The 20,889-nt window shown below is 35.7% G+C and overlaps 1 protein-coding gene across 1 annotated transcript in view; it reads left to right on the plus strand.

The window, feature by feature from the left end:
* The window catches only part of DDX10 (DEAD-box helicase 10), a 286,609-nt gene that overhangs the window by 12,324 nt on the left and 253,396 nt on the right, over nucleotides 1-20,889 (plus strand). Inside the window, exons 5-9 of the mRNA XM_054592588.1 lie at nucleotides 676-796; nucleotides 1,588-1,777; nucleotides 10,497-10,623; nucleotides 14,438-14,600; nucleotides 17,693-17,777. Coding sequence (XP_054448563.1) covers nucleotides 676-796; nucleotides 1,588-1,777; nucleotides 10,497-10,623; nucleotides 14,438-14,600; nucleotides 17,693-17,777 — 686 coding nt within the window. The remainder of the gene's footprint in view (nucleotides 1-675; nucleotides 797-1,587; nucleotides 1,778-10,496; nucleotides 10,624-14,437; nucleotides 14,601-17,692; nucleotides 17,778-20,889) is intronic.

A 20,889-nucleotide genomic window follows, 5' to 3' on the forward strand; every position in this document is an offset into this window, starting at 1 on the left:
GTAAAGCCTGCTGCTCAAATTCTGCTCTACCTTCTAGTATACCTGGAATGTTTGTCTCTGCTAGAGTCTCCATTAGACTGTAAGGATAAATACTTAACTTTTGAATTTATATGCAAACACACACAAAAAGAAAAAAGAGCATCATAAACACTCATATACTCATGTACCTTTCACCCAGCTTTAACCATGAACATTTTGTGATTTTCATTTCAAGAAGAGAACTTCTAGAATATAGAGAGATGAGGTGTCTGTGGGCTCCCCTCCCCCTGTCCCCCCACTCCCCACTCACCCCCCCTGCCCCACCCCCGGCCCCGGGTCCATGAGGCACAGTGACTGGTGTCAGAAAGTCTGTTCATTGCCGCTGGGTCCTGGGAATTATTATGGTTTTTAAGTTGGTTCTGGCAGTTCTAAGAGAAAATCAAGACTTGGAGCATTCATATATTCAAATTCTGCATATGATTAAGAGTCTAGAGGAACTCTGAGCTCTTTAGGTTTTCACTAAGAACTTTTATTTGGCCCAGAAATTTGGATGTGCTGTAAAAATAGAAGTTACATATGTTTCTGGAGTACCTACATTGCTATGATAAAATGCCACATACAGATGGCTTTTATAGTTTTGCTATACAGGCTGCTCAGTGATGTGTCTGTGTAATCAAAAGAAGCAACTGTTTTCAGGATCTGAAACATGAAGCTGAGAGGATCAATAACATAAATATTCTGGTTTGCACACCGGGTCGGCTTCTTCAACACATGGATGAAACAATATGTTTTCATGCAACTAATCTCCAAATGTTAGGTGAGTCTAATGAATTTCTAATGAAAAAAACTCAGACTTGGGAGAGAACCCTCATAAATTTTAATGATAGAAATGTTTTATTCAATAAATATTTTGAAGAAAGACAACTTGAGAAATAACTTGACACACCTTTTTTTTTTTTTTGGTACATAGGTTTTAAACCCAGAGAGGACAGCTAGATTTAAAAAAATCAAAATTGGTTGGAATACTATAAACATTCATGTGAAATTAGATACTTCAGTATGTGAAACTGCTAAGATTTTTTTATAAATCTTTTAAGGAACCACTGATATTACCTAATGTGTATTCTTTTAAAAAAAAAATTTTTTTTATTGATCTTACAGAAAGGGGAGGGAGGAGAGAGTTATCCATGCATTCATTGATTGCTTCTTGTGTGCGCCATGACCAGGGATCGAATGCACAACCTTGGCTTGTTGGATTGATGCTCTAACCAACTGAGCTACTCAGCCAGGCCTCCTAATGTGTATGCTTTAAATCGGCTTTTATTTTGGAATCATTCTAGATTTATAGAAAAGTTGCAGTGATTGTACAGAGTCCCTCTATACTCTTCCCCTAATTTCCCCTAGTATAATATCTTTACATAGCTGTGGTACCTTTGTTAAAAATAAGAGATGTACATTATTATAATATAAATTCCAGACTTTAGTTGAATTTTACTAGTTTTTCTACTAATGTTCTTTTTCTGTTCTAGGATTCAATCCAGGGTACCACATTGCATTTAGCCTAATGTATATTTTAAATGTAATTCAACTTGCCTTTTTTCTTTTTAGTTCTTGATGAAGCAGATAGGATCTTGGATATGGGCTTTGCTGATACTATGAATGCTATTATTGAAAATCTTCCCAAGAAACGTCAGACTTTGCTTTTCTCAGCAACACAAACCAAATCTGTAAAGGACCTTGCACGCTTGAGTTTGAAAAACCCTGAGTATGTCTGGGTTCACGAAAAAGCAAAATATAGGTGTGTACTATTTGAAACCATATTTGATGCAATCAGAATCAGTGTTTTCTCTTTTTCGTGTAAGAATTTGACATTTCAAATTAATACTCCTTTTCTAGGAAAGAAAACACCATTTTATGTGTTACTAGATATGCAGAGCATAGTAAATATATTAGTGAAAAGTATTTAAATTCTCTGCATCTTTAAATGTGAGAATATGCTAATGCATATTTTACAAAATGTAGTCTGGGGAGCAAACATTTTTTCATAAGATGTTAACAGGTATTTATTCACCAAAAATCCCATGTAGAACGGCATGGTGTGGGGTAATGCATTTCTTTATAGATAAATAGCAAATACTGAGTTAAAAGTAAAACACTCTTCTTCGAGACTTCTCAGAACCTTTACTATTTTCATAGACATTGTAATTCTCCAGAGCAGTGGGAGATGAATATAGCTTCCTACATTTACCAAAATTAATTAGGTCTGGAGTCGTTTTATATAGCTGCATAGTGCAGGACTAATGTGCTATGGAACACATTTTACCAAATGCATTAATATTTAGCAAAGTACCTTTCTGCTTAAAATGTTCCAGCAACTCTTGTTTTGTCTTGGTTTCACTTAAAATGGGAGAGCTGTGTGTGTTTATGTGACAGTAAAAAGTGTAAAAGAGGGAGAGTGTGTGTGATAATGGGTTGGGGGAAATATGTTTGTTTTTTTACATTTTTATTTTTATTTTTTTAAATTTATAAATCATGTTTCTTCTATTACAGTTGTCTCAATTTTTACCCCTTTACCCCCTCCACCCATCCCACCCCCACCCCTGCTCCCACAGTCAATTCCCACTCTCTTGTCCATGTCCATGGGTCATTCATACATATTCTTTGTCTAGTCCCTTCCCCTTCTTTCCACCATTGTCCTCTTTCCCCATCCCCTCTGGTCACTTTCAGCCTGCTCCATGTTTCCGTGTCTGTGGTTTATTTTGTTCGTTAGTTTATTTTGTTGAATAAATTCCTCTTATAGGTGAGATCATACGGTATTTGTCTTTCATCAGCATGCTTATTTCACTTAGCTTAGTATTCTCCAGTTCCATCCATGTTGTCTCAAAAGGTAGGAGTTCCATTTCTCTCTTTTTTTCTTTTCTTCCCTTTCCTTTCCTTTCTCCTTTTTCCCCTTTTCCCTTTCCCCTTCCCTTCCCTAATGCAGATTGATTTTATTTATTTTTTTAATGTCAAAGTTAATTATAAAATATTAAAAAATTTAAAACCATTATAAAGTCTCAGCAGTTAAACCAACATGACACCAGCACAGAAATAATCAAGTAGATCATGAAATATAATGAGCATTCTAGAGACAAATGTATATATCTGTCTAACAATATAATATACGATTAAGTTGATATTTCAAATCAATGGGTAGATAAGGCTTATTCAACATATAAGGTGCATGGAACACTATTACTTGAAATAAAACAAATACAGAGCCCTGTTTCACACATTATATGAGAAATTTTCAGGTGACTTAAAAATCAATATGTAGAATATAAGGAGTTTTAAAAGAAAATAGAACTAATATTTTCCATGACCTGAAGTAAAATATTCAGACCCAGAAGCTATAAAGTAAATATTGACAATATGACTTATATTAAACATTTAAGACTGTGTAGGAATAAACATATAAAAAAGTTAAAGGACAAGGAATAGAATAGGAAACTATTTGCAACACATGTAAAACATGGTTAATAGGTTTTTGTTTTTTGTTTTTTTTTTTTTAGGGAAAAAAGTTCTACAAACCTTTAATCAATAAATGGATAAAGAATACCGAAAAGTCATTTAGAGCTTTTTTAAAAATAATAGAAATAGGCAAGATAAATGCGAAAACAGGTTTAGTTTCAACACGTAGTAAAGGAACAATTAAAATAACATCATTGTCACAATCAGATTAATAAGTATTAAAAATATTGGTACTATCAAGTATTGGCAACTCTGAAAGGAATTGGGTAGTCATAGAAACTTTTTCTTCATCTTAAAGCTGTGCCTTTAGCATATTTTGCAATGCTGGTTTGGTGGAGGTGTGTTCTTTTAGCCTTCTTTTGTCTGGGAAACTCCTTATTTCGCCTTCCATTTGAGAGCCTTGCTGGGTAGAGCAGTCTTGGTTGCAGGCCTTTGCTTTCCATTCCTTGGAATATTTCTTGCCACTTCCTTCTGGCTTCTAGTGTTTGACCTTGACCTAGCTCATGGTGATGTAAAGTTACAGAAAGCTAAAGAGGCAAAGCTTTATGCTTCTAGGTGATCCTAATGGATAAACTTAGGGAAATCTGAGTACTGGTAGCTTTGGTTATCAAGAACTCTGGAATGTAATAGCAAAGGACACGTGAAGTATAGTTTCTTCCTTGGCTTACTATTGATAAGACATTGGTTTCTGTAAAGTATTGAGATAAATATTGAAATTCTTGGTACAATTAATTTGATAATCTAAAGACTGTAGGTCTTTTGATTTTCTTCTTTGCTTCTTTGCTGTTTCCTTTCTGCTTTTTTTCTAAACACATTAGTGTCTTTACCAGATACTAATTTATCAATCATAAGATGGCCTCTAAAATCTTTTGTACTTTATATCAAGTTAATTGTACATATTATTTCCGTTCCCAATTTTTGTAGATAATAGTTGGTTATTTGTAGCTTTCAAAAATCTAAATGCAAAGACTATTTCATAAATGATTTTCAAAATGCTCTTCCATCATTACTAAAAAGTGTGGTTTTCCAAAAGCATTTTAGAGTCTAATTTATTAAACTGCATCTAATTTATTAAACGATCTAATTTATTAAACTGCAGGTTATTTGATAATGAGTACAGTGCTCTGTAATCTTAAAATTTCCAGAAGCTCTATAAAAAGCAGATGCTGTTTTGAATTTTGTCTAATGCCATTACTGAATTTTCCTCTTTAGCAACTTAGCAATTTGGTTAATATACCTTGAGAAACCATAGTCAGGAATATAGTCAGGAATATTTTAAGGAATTATGGAGTATTTACTCTCAAATTGTGAAGGATAAAAAAAAAGTTAAAATTTAGATCTTTCTGAAGTTGTGTTTCAGAATATACTAAGAAAGTATACCAGTGTGTTTTTTTTATACATGTATTCTATATGTGACATGGTTTTTCTACATCTCTTTAAAGAGAAAATAGTTGTCTTTGTTCTGCAGTGATTTGCTGTGTTTTACAGTGAATATAAGTTTGATTCTGTGGTGAATTATGAAACATTTTAAATTTGAGATGGAGTTTTTGAGCTTATATTTTTGGGTGCATACAAATTTAATATTTCATTTTCTGTTAATTTGAATCACTAATCATTATGAAGTATTCCTTTTTATCTTTACTAATACTTTTTGTCTTTAACTCTAGTTTGCTATTAGTCTGCCTATAGCAACTTTCTTTTGGTTAGTATTTGCTTGGTGAATCTTTTACTTTCTACATTGTATTTGTCCTTATTTTAGATTCGTCTTTGTAAGCAACATATAGTTCTATTTCTATTTTATCTGGAGGATTGACTTTGCTTACTGGAGGACTGAATTTACTTATATTTAACTTAGCCTACTCCTTTTCACTGTGCTTTCATTGTGAAGTGTTTTAATTTCATTTACTTTAAGCTCCATAAGCCATTATTATTACTGTTGGAAACATCACTATTTTTTTTAGACTTATCCAAAAACTTACTCTTTTCAGGTGTTTTTTTGTTTGTTGTATTGTGCTCAAAGAATTTCTTTATAGTTCAGGTTTACTAGTGAAAATTCTGCTTTGACTTTTCTGCAAATTATTTTATTTTTATTTTTGAAGGATATCTTGGTAGGTTTTTTTCTCTATTTAGTCCAAGGATCTCTTTCAGTTGTATGCTAACTTCCATTTTTTTGTTAAAGGCAGCTGACAGTTCTCTGAAGGTAGTGTGTGGTTTTTAAGATTTTCTTATCTTCAGTTCTTAGCAGAACCAAGAATGATGTCTTTGTGGCAAGAGATGTGGAGAGAACTTTGATCTGGGCTAGCCTGGCATTTAGACCCTGGGGCTATTCTGTTTCTGTTTTGCCTTTAGTCCTGGGGTATCCCTAACTCTGAGGCCCAGCCCTACTGGGGATCTCAACTAGAAGAGAGGGGGATTTACCAGAGCCCTTTACCTTGGCAGGCTCTGAACTTCATGACACTGTGAGACAGCCAAGGATCTCTGCTCAGCTCTGAGTTTCCCTGTTCTTACTTTTTGCATGTTTTTCACTCATTTTGTCACTCATTTGTGTGCTGAGTTTAGGAGTTGACAGACTCTTGGGAAAATTGTACGAAGAATTTTAGATTCAGTTTTTTGTGGTTCCTTCTCTAAGAGCTTGAACTGACATATTTAGTTCAAAGGCTGCTACTTTTATCTCTCATCTGTCTTGCATATCAACAGGTGCTTTCAGGGAAAAGTGGAGATTAATATGGGGCTTGCACCAGGGCATTTGCATTTTCTCTTTAGTACCTCCTAACTGCCTTGGTTACTTTCTGATGCCTACAGTTTTTGTTTTTCTTTTGTTATTTATTTATTATTTTTTTTACTTAAGATTTTTTTTATTGTTATTCTATTACAGTTGTCCCACATTTTCCCCCTTTGCCCTCCCCCTCCCAATCCACCTCCCTGCTCCCACAGTCAGTCCCCACCCTGTTGTCCATGTTCATGGATCATTCATACATGTTCTTAGACTAGTCCCTTCCCCTTCTTTCCACCATTAGCCTCTGCCTTCTCTGGTCACTGTCAGTCTGTTCCATGTTTCTGTGCTTCTAGTTGCTTTTTGCTTGTTAGTTTATTTTGTGCATTAGGTTCCTCATAGAGGTGAGATCATTTGATATTTGTCTTTCACCAACTGGCTTATCTCACTTAGCATAGTATTCTGCAATTCTGTCTGTGCTGTCACGAAAGGTAGGAGTTCCTTTTTTCTTTTTGCTGCGTTATATTCCATTGTGTAACCGTATCGCAGTTTTTTGATCCACTCCTTTACTGATGGGCACTTAGGCTGTTTTCAGCATTTGGCTGTTGTAAATAGAGCTGCCAGGAACATTGGGGTGTATAAGTTCTTTTGATTTGGTGTTTCAGAATTCTTAGGGTATATTCCCGGCAGTGGAATTGCTGAGTCAACAAAGGGGGCATGAGCATGCAATGGAGTAAAAATAGCCTCTTCAATAAATGGTGTTGGGAGAACTGGACTGGCACATGCAAAAAATGAAACTAGGCCACCAATTTAAGCCATACACCAAAATAAACTCAAAATGGATAAAAGACTTAAATATAAGTCATGACACCGTAAAAGTTCTAGAGGTAAATGTAGGCAGGAAAATTTCTGATATCCCATGAAGCAATATTTTTGCTGATATATCTCCTAGGACAAGGGAAATAAAGGAAAAAAAATAAACAAATGGGACTACATCAACTTAAAAATCTTCTGCATGGCTAAAGAAACCATCATCAAAATGAAAAGGTAGCTAGCTGTATGGGAGGAATATCTGCCAGTGATACATTGGACAAGGATTTGATCTCCAGAATATAATGAAGAACTCATCTCCCTCAACACCAGGAAGGCAATCCAATTAAAAAAAATGGATAAAGGACCTGAATAGACAGTTCTCCAAGGAGGATATATACAGGTCCCATAGACACATGCAAAGGTGTTCGACATCACTAGCCATCAGAGATATGCAAATTAAAACCACAGTGTGATACCACCTCACACTGGTCAGAATGGCCATCATAAATCAACAAACAAGTGCTGGTGAGGCTGTGGAGAAAAGGGAACTCTAGTACACTGTTGATGGGAATGCAGACTGGTGCAGCCACTGTAGAAAACAGTATGGAATTTCCTCAAAAAGCTGAAAATGGAACTGTCTTTGGTTTTATATTTAATTCAACTTTTATAGTTAATGCTCTAGGCCAAAGGATTAATCTGATGCAAATAGTCCCTCTATGAAAGGAATGATGGTTTTTGTAACCTTATAATTTTAGCAGTTCTAACTCATTAGTTCATTAGGATTTGCAAAATGGCAATTCTATTTTTTTTAACTGGAGTACATTTATATCAGAATTTTTTCTCATACCAACTACTTGATTATATGAGGTACAATTCTTTCAAGGTTAGAATACCAGAATGTATGCTTCATTCTCTTAACAGATTTTAGCCTAAAGAGTTGCTTCTGTATCATTTTCTAAAGGTGAGCAAGTGTTTAAAAAATTAAAATGAACTTGTAGACTTAATGACATTTATGATAAACTAATTACTGATATTAACTCATATATTTAAAAATACTAAATTGTCCTTCAATAGAAATTATTACTGTATTTTTAATATTCAAAGTATCTTATACCATCCCAAACTTGGTTAATGGGAAGTTCTTTAAGTTGCTACCTGGATCCTTTATACACATCCCAGTGGTTTTGACTTCCATGCTTTCTAGTGTTCTAGGTCCATGTTATGTTTCCATTCCATAAAAAATTCTTTTGGCAGGAATTGGTGTTTAGAGACCATAGTCTAGGTGCTAGGGAGATGGTCATTGTGTTCAGGCTTTTCAGTGGATAGTTTTTTTACTTTTTTTTTTAAGAGAGAATACTTTTTTAAAGATTAAAATCTTTCACTTATCCTCTTTGATTTTTACAATGGGAGGACACCCCCAGAAAACCAATTATCTTCTGGAGGATGGTGGGGCCCTTGTAGTACAGGCTTCCCCCACTAGGTGAGTGTTCTAGGAACCCACCTCAATCAGTGTAGTAGTTGGTGTTGTTGTGAGAGGCTACATTTGGCTTTAGTGTTTTCTTTGAAGACTCTTTTAACGTGTTCGCCCATGTCATTTTGGGGGATTATGAGCGCGCCTGCTCACACTGTGCTGAGTGTTTAGCAGTTTTTGATCAGAAACGTCATGATCCTTGTGTCCCACCCTCCCTATTCACCTGATCTTTTCCCGAGTGACTTTTTTTGTTCCTCTGGATGAAAAAAGTCCTTAAAGAGAAACATTTTGCTGATGAGGAAGAGGTTGGAAACAAAAAATGGCATAAGCACTGAAAGACATCAAAATCGAGTTCAAAACCTGTTTTCAGCACTAGAAAGAACATCTTAATAAGTTTATTGCATCAAATGAAGAATGCTTTGAAGGTGACTGAAGTTTAAATATGTAGGGAAAAATACACAATTTTTTATAAATACAGTTTTTTTGGGGTCTCCCCTCATATATGTGTGTGTGTGTGTGTGTGTGTGTGTGTGTGTATGTATATATATATATATATATATATATATATATATATGCATTTTTTTCTTATGCCAAACACCTTTCATAATGCATTTCAGTTATTCCATTTACCAGTATATCTAAAATTTCAGGATAACGCCAGTAATATTGCTAACAACATGATTACTTAAGAACATTTAAGATTTCTTTGCATTTCTTTTTTTCTTTAAATATCCCAGTAAGAATGTAATAATCCAAATTCCTTTGTCATTAAGCTATCAACTTGATATATCTTTAGGCTTATTTGTTTTTTAAATTCTATTAACTTGGTTCTGTATATTCCCCTATGGATAACCTATTTTTAGTTTTTGGTTTGTCTTCCCCTTTTTAAAGTATGAGCAGACACACAAGGATGCCTGTGTGCATGAATATGTATGTATATTTTGTATACCCAGCCTAGATGAAGGTACCAAATTCTATGTACTGTTCTGCTCTTAACAATATATCCTAGAGGTCACTTTACAGCAATATATGGATAGATTCTTCATTCCTTTTTTACACCTGCATGATGCTTAATTGTGTACATATATAGTAGTTTATTCTGCAAGTTCCCTAGTGATGGACATGTGGGTTGATTTTCATTTTTTTTGCTTTATAAATAATGCCATCTCTTTTTGTATGTTTATTAGTATTTTGTGGAGGACAGAATCCAAAAAGTATTCTTATTAGTTCAAAGGGTAAATGTATGTATATGTCTTTTCAACATTTTATTATGAGAAATTTCAAACAGCACAATTGGAAGAATTTTACAGTGAACATCTTACACCTAACCTACTATCTACATGCCACATAATGATAGTAGCATTCATTTAATATCCACTTTCCCAATCTGTCTAAACTGTACGTGCACTTACCTCATTTTCAGTGTATTTCAGAGTAAATTGAAGCCATCTTGTACACTTTCCCCAGGTGTTTCAGTGCGTGTATCACTAACCAGAATTCAGTATGTACAGAGATTTTCTATCTTGCTGTAATTTTTACACACAATGAAATAACAAATTAGAAGTATGTTTGCTGAGTTTTGATAAATATGTATATCTATGTAACCCAATCCCCTGTTAAGATGTGAAAGATTGCCATTAACTCGGCAAGTTCCCTCATGCCCCTTCAGTTGATCCTTGACCCTACCTTTTCAGAGGCAGCCACTGTGTGTGTGTGTGTGTGTGTGTGTGTGTGTGTGTGTGTATTTTTGATATATAATCTTTAAGGGATTTTGAATATATTTTAGTGATGTGTTGAATTTATTTCCTAAAGGACAATAGAGAAGTTCTGTTTTGGGGGAAGGGCGGGGAGGGGGGTAGCGTGGAGAAAGAGAAAGAGGGACATAGAGATAGGTAGGTAGGTGTTTGAGAGGCACGCAGCTGTTAACATTTGTGTTTTTTTCCTGGTCTGGATTTCAAAGTTACCAACATGGCATATATTTAACGTTTTTCCTCCTTTTATTTCCATAAGCACCCCTGCCACTTTGGAACAGAACTACATAGTTTGTGAGCTGCAGCAAAAAATAAGTGTACTATATTCCTTTTTGAGAAGTCACCTGAAGAAGAAGAGTATTGTATTTTTCTCCAGTTGTAAAGAGGTACTGAATATTTATATTTATTAAGTTATTCATGTTAGATCATCCTTTTAAAATGTCAAATTTAATTTAGACAAATAGCAATTTCTTTTCTATTCTAGTAAATACAAGGCCGATGTGGTGAGAGGTCTGTAGATAGAGAAGCCTGTGTCTTTGTTTTAAAGGAACTCGTGGATGAAACAATAAGCTTCATAAGGGAAGAAACTGTCTTTTTTTACTCCCATATTGTTAGTACCTAGCACAATACGTAGAACATAATAGCCCTCGGATACTAGTAGAATGAACGGTGGAATGACTAGACTAACCAGAGGTGTTTATAATCTGAGACTTACCTACCTTCCATGAATACTGAACAAAATATGCCTTTTTTTCAGATTAAAAAAAAAGATTTATTTATTTTTAGAGAGGGGAAGGGAGGGAGAAAGAGAGGGAGAGAAACGTCAATGTGTGGTTGCCTCTCTCGCACCCCCTACTGGGGACCTGGCCCTCCCCCCAGGCATGTGCTCTAGACTGGGAATCAGACTGGTGACCCTTTGGTTCTCAGGCTGGTGCTCAATCCACTGAGCCACACCAGCCACTTACTTTCATGCTTCCTTATCTTTGTTCATGCTGATCGTTGGAATGCCCTCCCTGTATCCCTTCACCCCAATTCTGGGAGACTATTTAACATTCTTTAAGGTTAAGCTCAAATGTTATACCTGGAAGTCCTCTTTTTAAAAAAAACAAAAACAAAAGGGTTTATTTATTTTCAGAGAGGGGAAGGGAGGGAGAAAGGGAGAGAAATATCGATGTGTGAGAGAAACATCAGTTGGTTGCCTCTTGCACACCCCCAGGGGTGCACACTGGCCAGGGCTGGAAGTCCTTTTTTGACACTCCCGTTCTCCTTGTTAAAAATCAACTTCCCCCCATATTCTTCTGTAGTGTTTACATCTTTTTTTAGTTAATAAACATTTCTTCTGCACTAGCCTTGTGCTAAAAATAAGGGATTCAGTGATGTATAAGAAAACTAGGTTCCCTCACTTACACAGAGGGGACAATGATTGACTTTTGTCACTTTTTCACATTTCCTGGTGACGTAGTTGTTGGCATATAGTAGGTTGATTCTAGATTTATAATTTTTGGAATAAGCATGATTTAAATATGAGAATGTGTTTCCCTTCACCTTATGAGGAAGATACGTAGTGGTCTCTCATTTTACCATGTAAGGAATGACTTCAGACTTCTATTTTAGGACCTATTTTAGATTTTTAGAATTTTACATCTGAAGAGTTGTTTTTGGTATCTATTTGTAAGGAAATAAGTTTTGAGTTTATGTTTTAAAGTTTCTACTCCATAGTACTCTACTTTCCATTTTGTCACGGTAGGTGAAGCATCTACCACCAGTCCTGGTACATGTGCTCCAGATCGTCTCTTTTGCACAAGGCCTTCATTACTGCGGATGTCTGCTGTTCTGTGTTTTCTTGTCTCCCTGTTATTCTTGAATATTGCCTGAATTAAGAATAAAAAAACAAATCTTTTGTCCCTTTCCAGTTGCTGCCTCATTTTTTCCTGCTCTTCTTCACAGCAAACTCTTAATGATTTTTCTCCATTAGCAACCTCACTGCCCCACCTTCTCTTCTCTCCTCAGCCTTCCAGAGTCAGCCCTTGTTAAGGGATACAGGTTACCAAAGTCATTGGTTAGCCATTAGTCCTTATCTTACTTGACCTCTCGGAAGCATATTAAATAGTCAACCATTCTCTCCTTGAAATAGTTCTTTAGACCTCTGAGACCACACTAGCATGCTTTTCCCTGGTCTCAGACTGCTCTGTTACCCTTCCATGCTGGTTCTCCTTTGCCTCACCACTGCAGTTAAAAGTGCCTCAAATCTCTGTACTCTGCCCTTTTCCCATTTAGACTCTTTCTAGGTAACCTCTTCAGTTCCATCGTTTTAAGTGCTATCTATATTCTGGCAGCTGCCAAGTCCACATCTTAAAGCCTGATCACTTTCTTGAGCCCCAGGCTTGTGTTATTTACTTGATTAGTAGGTATTTCCAGTTGAAGGTCTAGAGGGCAAATTTTAACATAGGGGAAACAATTTCAGATCTTCTTTCCCTAAGATCTGCTTCCTCATCTTGGTAAATGACTGAAATTTTAATTCTTATCTGTCTTTATCCATATTTAGTCTATTGATAACTCTCAACAGCTCTACCACTTTTCACTGCCCGTCATGTTACATTTTATTTGAACCATGGTTAACTTCCTTTTACTCCTGGTTGGTGTCTCCATTCCTTTGCTTTCTTTCCTATAGTTACTCCACATTAGAGGAAGAGTGATCCTTGGACAGCAAAAACTGAGTATGTCACTGCCTGCTGCAAACCTTCCTGTGACTTTTTCTATTAAATTTTGAATTAAAATTTAAACTCCTTACTTAGGCTTTATTCTGCAGACATCTACCTCATTTCCCATCTCTTTTCATGATAGTTCTTTCTAAAATTTACAAAAGAACGGCATTTGTCCATCTGTCCTTAATTCTATTGATTCATTGTCTCATGGTCAGAGAATCTTTCTGGCACCAGGGTAGCTGCTCAGAAAGTGAGCGACTGATAACAAGGTAACAAGTAATTTTGTAATTCAGGTGGTTTCCCATTCTTTACCTTCAACAAAATTTGAAGGGAAACTTAATGGGGTTATTGATAGATTATTACAAATAATTTTATTTATTATGATTTAATTTTTTTTACTTTTATTGAATTTATTGAGTGATATTGGTTGATAAAATTATATAGGTTTCAGGTGTACAATTCTGTAATACAGCATCTGTATATTGTATTGTGTGTTTACCACTCCAAGTTACATCTCCTTTCTGATTTTGAAGTATTATGAACTTTAAAGTTCATTCTAGTCCATTTCCTATATTTTTGTGAAGAGATTTTCTTAATACCTACATTAGAAAGAGAAAATAGGAATAAAATAGGAATAAAATAGGTGTAACTTCCAGATCTTACAACAATACATTTTTTATGTCTGACAGATTTTTTTAAAAAGAATTTTTGCGTTTTGTATTTTGCTTAGTTCTATACTAATAATAATTTTAGTAATAGTTTAATCCAAGAAAAAAATTTTTAATGCAGTTTATGGCCACAGAAAATTTTAAAAATGTTAAAACTGATGCATGTAATTTCGTTGTATTATAGAAGATCATGAATTTTGATAAAGTATTCACAAGACTTTAAAGCATACAACTCTAAAGATAAAATTCTGTGGGGTCCAGACATAAGAGTTCAAAGAGGAAAAGAAATGATGTTAAATTTTTTTGTTTAAGGGGAGTTTCTTCACATTGTTTTTTTAACCTTTTTTAATACTTAGGTTTTTGTTTTTTTTTTAAGAGCAGTTTTAGGCTTGTAGCAAAATTGAGGGACCCTCTTACACAATGCATAGCCTCCTCATAATTTCGACATTTTAAAAATAGTTGGTAGTGCGTATCAAATTCCTTTTATTTAGAGTCTATTTGGTACATTTAAGAAGTTTTAAGTATTTATTTTAAAATATAAATATCTAATACACCAGAAATTACATTCTTTGTTACGAATTCAATTTGGAAAAATGTCAGATATAAACTTAAAAATGTAAGGAGGGCATATTTCTTTTCAGAATTGTTTTAGAAAATAATGTAAGCAAAAACGCTTTAATACCATAACTATTACGTATCCCTTTCTCTGCTCTATAGATCTTTAGTGAAACTTGTGCTGCTTAATACATGTTTTTCTGTTCACCTTGTAAGCTTACTTTGCTGCTTCTATTCAGGTGTATTAAACTCATTTTCCTATTAATGCCTAGGTTCAATATCTGTATCGAGTATTCTGCCGGCTACGTCCTGGAATTTCTATTCTTGCTCTGCATGGTCGACAGCAGCAGATGAGAAGAATGGAAGTCTATAATGAATTTGTTCGCAAGAGAGCTGCGGTACTCTTTGCTACTGATATTGCAGCCAGGGGGCTTGGTAAGAGAACTTACGAGAAGCTATTCCATGATCATGGGAAATATAGTTTGACACAAATAATTGAGCTTTCGTATAAGAGAAAAAGAAGTGAATTGGTAACTGAGATGATTAATGTTAAGGATACATCAGTTAGGATTTTTATAATATTTTCATCTTTGTGCTTTTCTTTGTTCATCAAAATGTATCATAGAATCATGAGGAGCTGACAAGAAGGATCAAAAGTTTAAAGATCTGAAAAAAATGTGTCATGTTTTTGAAACTGGAAACTTGATAAATATTACAGTTTAAGAAAAATTGAAGTCCACCGTTTCACCAAACATTCTAGTTTTTATTTTAAAATCATAAATTAATGTTGTAAACTGTCAGAAAGCCACTATGATATTATACAACAGGTGGCTTTGTAGGGGTTGAATGAAATATGGAAGTAATTATAGGAAAATTGGAGATAAGAATAAATGAGATGAGAATAAATAGGTGGTAATTTGAATTCTTCAGTCACTTTGTTTTACTGTGCTAATTATTATGGCAAACTTTAAACACACACAAAAAGAAAAAGTCTAAGGTACTGTCATATACTACCCATTTTTCAGTAACTATCTTTTTCACGATTCCTCTTTTCCTCTACTTATTCCTCTTGGAATATTTTAAAGTATATCTCATGATATCGTATCAGTTTATTCCCATGTAATTGGAGGTAGCAGATAAGTATGCATTTTTTAAAGCTTTCTAGGCTATGTTATATCATCACTTGGCAGAATCAGCATTTTGCGTTTACATTTTTTTGACTAATTTTTTGCTAAGGGAAGTAGTGTTGTTCTATGATTGCCTCCTTTTTTGTACTTTTAGTTTTTTTCTTTGAATTAATAATTAAAATTTGTTTAGGTTTGTTTTCCAGTTCTAATGGTTCTCAAATGTTCTAGTGGTCACCCGCCTAGTTGTCTATCAGTTCAAAAACAGTCTGATTCTTTTTCTCTTGAGACTTCCTCTTTTGGGAGTCTTCTCCCTCCAGCTCTGATCTAGACTGGTTGCTCCATAAGCCTGAGGCACATTTGTCATCCCAGGACTCCTGTTCCAAGAGTTTTCATGAATTACTCTTTTTAAAAAAAAATCTCGTCCTTTAATAACTTCTTAAGAAAGGTTGCATGGGAGGTAAATTTTTTGAGTTACTGTGTATGTGTGTCTTACTCTTGAATGATGGTTGGGTTGGGAATAGAATTCTAGGTTGAAATAATTTTATATTATAGTTTTTGCAGATATTTTGTAATATTGTTTCTCCTCTACTATTTTGATACTATGGTAATTACCAGACCCAAAAACTAGTTATTTAATGTGTTAGTAAACAAGCATATCTATCTATCTATCTATCTACCTATCTATCTATCAAAAGTTTAATAAAAATGTGATATATCATTATAATTTTCCTTTCAAAGTCCTATATGTTTTACCTCATTTAAAAAAGGATCAGCCCTGACCCATGTCGCTCGGTTGGTTGGGTGTTGTTTTGCAAAGTGAAAGACTCCCAGTTTGATTCCTGGTCTGGGTACATGCCTGAGTTGCAGGTTTGTTCCCCAGCTGGGGCGTGTGCAAGAGGCAACTGATTGATGTTTTTCCCCTCATATTGATGTTTCTCTCCCTCTTTTTCTCTCTCCCTTCCTCTCTCTCTAATAATAAATAAAGAAAATGAAAAAAAACATTAAAAGGGTTCATAGGCTTCAGCTATGGTACAAAAAAATGTCAAGAATTTGTTCTGGTTTATTTTTAAAAGTTTATATGAATGATCAGAAGCAACATACAGTAATTTCTTGGGTGTTTAAGAAATTTACATAAATGATATTATGTGTTAGTCTATGACTTGCTTTTGAAGTCTTGCCGGGTTGATGTGTAAAGGTACAATGTATTTTGTAGAGTATGTCATAGCATTAGTTTATTTATTTTTAAATCCTTGCTGGAGAATATATTTGTTGATTTTTTTTAGAGAGAGAGGCAGAGAAGGAGGGAGGCAAGGGGAGACATGGCGGGGGTGGGGAGCGGAGAAAGGAGGAGGGAGGGAAGGAGAGAGGAAGGAAAGTAGAAACAGAAACATTGATTAGTTGCCTCCCATACAAACCTTAACCGTGGATCAAACCTACAACCTTAGGTGTATGGGATGATACTCCAGCTGATTGAGCCACTCGGCCAAGGCATAGCATGAATTTATATATTCATTCCTGGAGTAAAGGATGTTCGAATTTGTCTTTTTGTTCCAAAACTGTGCACTGGATATTCTGAAGCTCTATTCTTACGTAAATTTTTAAGAATTTCTTTAGAATATATGAGTATCTTTTTAAAATTTTATTTTATTCTTAAGTTTTTCTCTATTTTATTTTTTTAATGAGCAACATATGTATATAGGTGAAAATGAGTGATGAGACAGAGTAATCCTTACTCTACCCCTCCTCACACTTCATAAGCAACTACATAAACCTGCTATTTCTTTTTTTGATATTCATTTTTTTATATTTCTATGTAATAGTCTTATCCCACCATTTTTTAATTTATCAAGTTTAGAAATTATCCAAAGATTTCCTTTTTTCACTTTTCTAATTACCTGGCTGCTCCCATTTCCCCCCTCCCCTCCCCTCCTCAGCCCTTTTACTAGGGTGGAAGTAATTTGAAAACCTCATAGCAGGTTTTGCTAGGACATTGGGAGAGGGACTTAATTTGAATGGAGATGGGAACAGCAAGAAAAATAAACCTTTATTTAAATTTAGAAACCAGTTATATATAAATTCAGTAGGAGCCCATGTGAAGTGGTTCTTTTAGGTTATTAAATATCAGGATATTTCATTATTTGTCTAACACAAAGCTCTCTGTCACTGCTGTGTCAGATAAGAAATAATCTTCACATTAAAACACATTAATTTGAGCTCGCTTTTTCAAAGAAGTGTTTATTATCTTGGTTCATGCAATTAATTATTTTTAATAGAGTTCATAGGTGTTATCTATCAGTTTGATGTGACACAAAGTCCTGGCAAGCATTATTGTAAAATAAAAATAGTGCAGCAGGGCAGATCTTGAAACTGATTTGCTAACTTGACATTCCTTCTCTACAGATTTCCCAGCTGTGAATTGGGTTCTTCAGTTTGATTGTCCAGAAGATGCCAACACATATATTCACAGAGCAGGTAGAACTGCCAGGTAGGTGTGCTTGTCCATTTCTTTGCTTGTGGTGCTATCTAAATAAAAAACCATGCTTCTAGAACTGCAGACAAAGAATGGAGGAATTCAGGTAAGTGAGTACTGGTTTGACATTTTTGTGGTGTAGTTTGGTCAGCTGTTGTAAGTCATTAAAGCTGGGACTTGATGGTTACTGCTGAGAAAAATCCATGAAAGTCTTATTTTAGTGTTTTTGTTCTAACTTTACTTGCTAGGCTTTTTATAAGAACTGCTTACTGAGCATCATCTCACTGAATCCTAACGACCCCTAAGAGGTATAGGAATGTTGTATTTGGTACCTATTTTCAGATACAGAAACTGAGTTTTTTTTTTTTTCCCCCTTTCTTTTATTTCCTCCTCCCTCTCCCTCCCTCAATCCTTCCCCACTTTGGTTTCGTCCATGAAGAAACTGAGTTTTTGAGCAGTTAAATTGTTTGAAAATCCAAAGAGCCAAGGTTTGAATCCAGGCAGTCTGATTCCTCTAGTCCAGATCTGTACTCTTCCCTTCTGTGTTTTGAGCTCTAAGAGGGATGGTGGTTTTGAATCTCAGGTTCCTCTCTTCCCTTTTTCTTTTTATTTTTTCTGATGTGGAAATTAAAGACATTGCTCGAGGCTACTCTGAAACACTCTCTTTTCTTTATATATCCCCACCCAATAAAAGCACTATATATATATGCATGCCAGCAAACTGTGGGGAAAGTATCTGGAAAAGAATATAGCAAAGTCTGAATCGTTTGGGAGTAAATGGCATAGAAAGGTATCTGAATGAATGAAAACAATAACAAATGTCATTGTTATTGAGGTTGCAGTGAAGTTGGAAGATGTATGCTGCTGGTAGAATTGTAAATGGTTAGCTTTCTGGATAACATTTTGTAATTTTTTTTTTGATTGTACACTTTTTTTTTAGTATATATTTTATTGATTATGCTATTACAGTTGTCCCTTTTTTTTCTTCCCCTTTATTCCCCTCTACTCTGCACCCTCCTCTCCCACCAGTATTCTGCCTCCCCCTCCACCCCCCTTAGTTCATGTCCATGGGTTGTGCATGTAAGTTCTTTGGCTTCTCTATTTCCTATACTATTCTTACCCTCCCCCTGCCTATTTTGTACCTACTATTTATGCTGCTTATTCCTTGTACCTTTTACCCCATTCTTCCCCCGCTTCCCTCTAATCTCCATTTCTGTGATTCCGTCCCTGTTCTAGTTGTTTGCTTAGTTTGTTTTTGTTTGTTTTTTAGGTTCAGTTGTTGATAGTTGTGAGTTTGTTGTCATTTTACTGTTCATAGTTTTTGATCATCCTCTTTTTCTTAGATAGGTCCCTTTAACATTTCAGATAATAAGGACTTGGTGATGATGAACTCCTTTAACTTGACCTTTTCTGGGAAGCACTTCATCTGCCCTTCCATTCTAAAAGATAGCTTGGCTGGATAGAGTAACCTTGTATGTAGGTCCTTGCCTTTCATGACTTTGAAACCTTCTTGCCAGCCCCTTCTTTCCTGTAAGGTTTCTTTTGAGAAATCACCTGATAGTCTTATGGGAACTCCTTTGTAGGTAACTGCCTCCTTTTCTCTCGCTGCTTTCAAGATTCTCTCCTTATCTTTAATCTTGGGTAATGTGGTTATAATGTGCCTTGGTGTGTGCTTCCTTGGGTCCAACTTCTTTGGGATTCTCTGAGCTTTCTGGACACCCTGGAAGTCTATTTCGTTGGCCAGATTGGGGAAGTTCTCCTTCATTATTTGTTCAAGTAAGTTTTCAATTTCTTGCTCTTCCTCTTCTCCTTCTGGCACCCCTACAATTCAGATGTTGGAATGTTTTAAGTTGTCCCAGAGGTTCCTAAGCCCCTCCTCATTTTTTTGAATCCTTGTTTCTTCATTCTGTTCTGGTTGAATGTTTATCTCTTCCTTTTGCTCCCAATTGGTGGTTTGAGTCCCGGTTTTCTTCCCTTTACTCTTAGTTCCCTGTATATTTTTCTTTATTTCACTTTGCATAGCCTTCACTTTTTCCTCCATTTTGTTACCGTACTCAGCCAATTCAGTGAGCATTCAGATTATCAGTGTTTTAAACTGTGTACCTGATAGGTTGGCTGTCTGTTCATCGTTTTGTTCTATTTTTGGAGCTTTGATCTGTTCTTTCATTCGGGCCATATTTCTTTGTCTCAGTGCACCTGTTAGGTTGGAAGAGCCAGAGACTTAGGTATTCACCAGGGTGGGCAACCCAGGTCACTGTGTTGTGACACTGTGTGGGGGGGAGGGTCTGAGAGGGAACAGTGCTGCTTGCTCGGCTCTCAGCAGGCTTTTGGTCACTTCTCCCGCTTCCGACCAGCAAACTGGGCTTTTCTAGTGCTTAGTCCCAGGTGGGTGGGTTTGTGTATGTTTTGGGACCGCGTGGGTCCCTCCACCGAGCTCTCCTGTGAGACTGGGAGTTTTTCCCACTGACACAACCCCCACAGATTTTTACCTCCAGAGATTATGAGGCTTTCTTTTCCCACACTGGAACCCTGGATTACATGGTCTCTCTTACTCCCCAGCTGTTCCTCTTGGTTTATCCGCACGCAAATGTGGGACCACACAGTCTGCCCGCCACCGCATTGGCTGCCCAGTCCTCTAGCCGCTGCCTTGCTGGGTGGCCTCTCCGCCCCAGCTGCCTCTCTCCACCACTCCTACCAGTCTGGATGAATGTTTCTTCTTTAGCCCCTTGGTTGTTGGACCTCCTTACAGTTCGATTTTCTGGCAGTTCTGGTTATTTTTTGTTTTTAAATTTGTTGACCTTCTTTTGGTTGTGCGAGAAGGCAAAATGTATCTACCTATGTATTCATCTTGGCTGGAAGTAGCATTTTGTAATTCTTATCAAAAGTCTTAGAGGCCTTCCTTTTGACTCAGTAACTCCACATCCAGAAATTGATCTTAAAAAATAAAGGGATAGGAAAAGTTTCAGTAAAGATGTTCATCTTTCCAATATTTGCAGTGGTTAAAAGAGTTGGAAACACCCTAAATAATAATAATCACTATAGGGTTATGATTAATTATGATTAGCCACAGATGGACTATTACTTTGGTTTTCCATTTTGATACCACTTTCTTTCTCATCAAAACTGG

The sequence above is a fragment of the Pteronotus mesoamericanus genome, unplaced genomic scaffold, assembly GCF_021234165.1.
Source record: "Pteronotus mesoamericanus isolate MK-2021 breed Mesoamerican mustached bat unplaced genomic scaffold, CSHL_Meso_final scaffold_36, whole genome shotgun sequence".
Classification (NCBI taxonomy): Eukaryota; Metazoa; Chordata; class Mammalia; order Chiroptera; family Mormoopidae; genus Pteronotus; species Pteronotus mesoamericanus.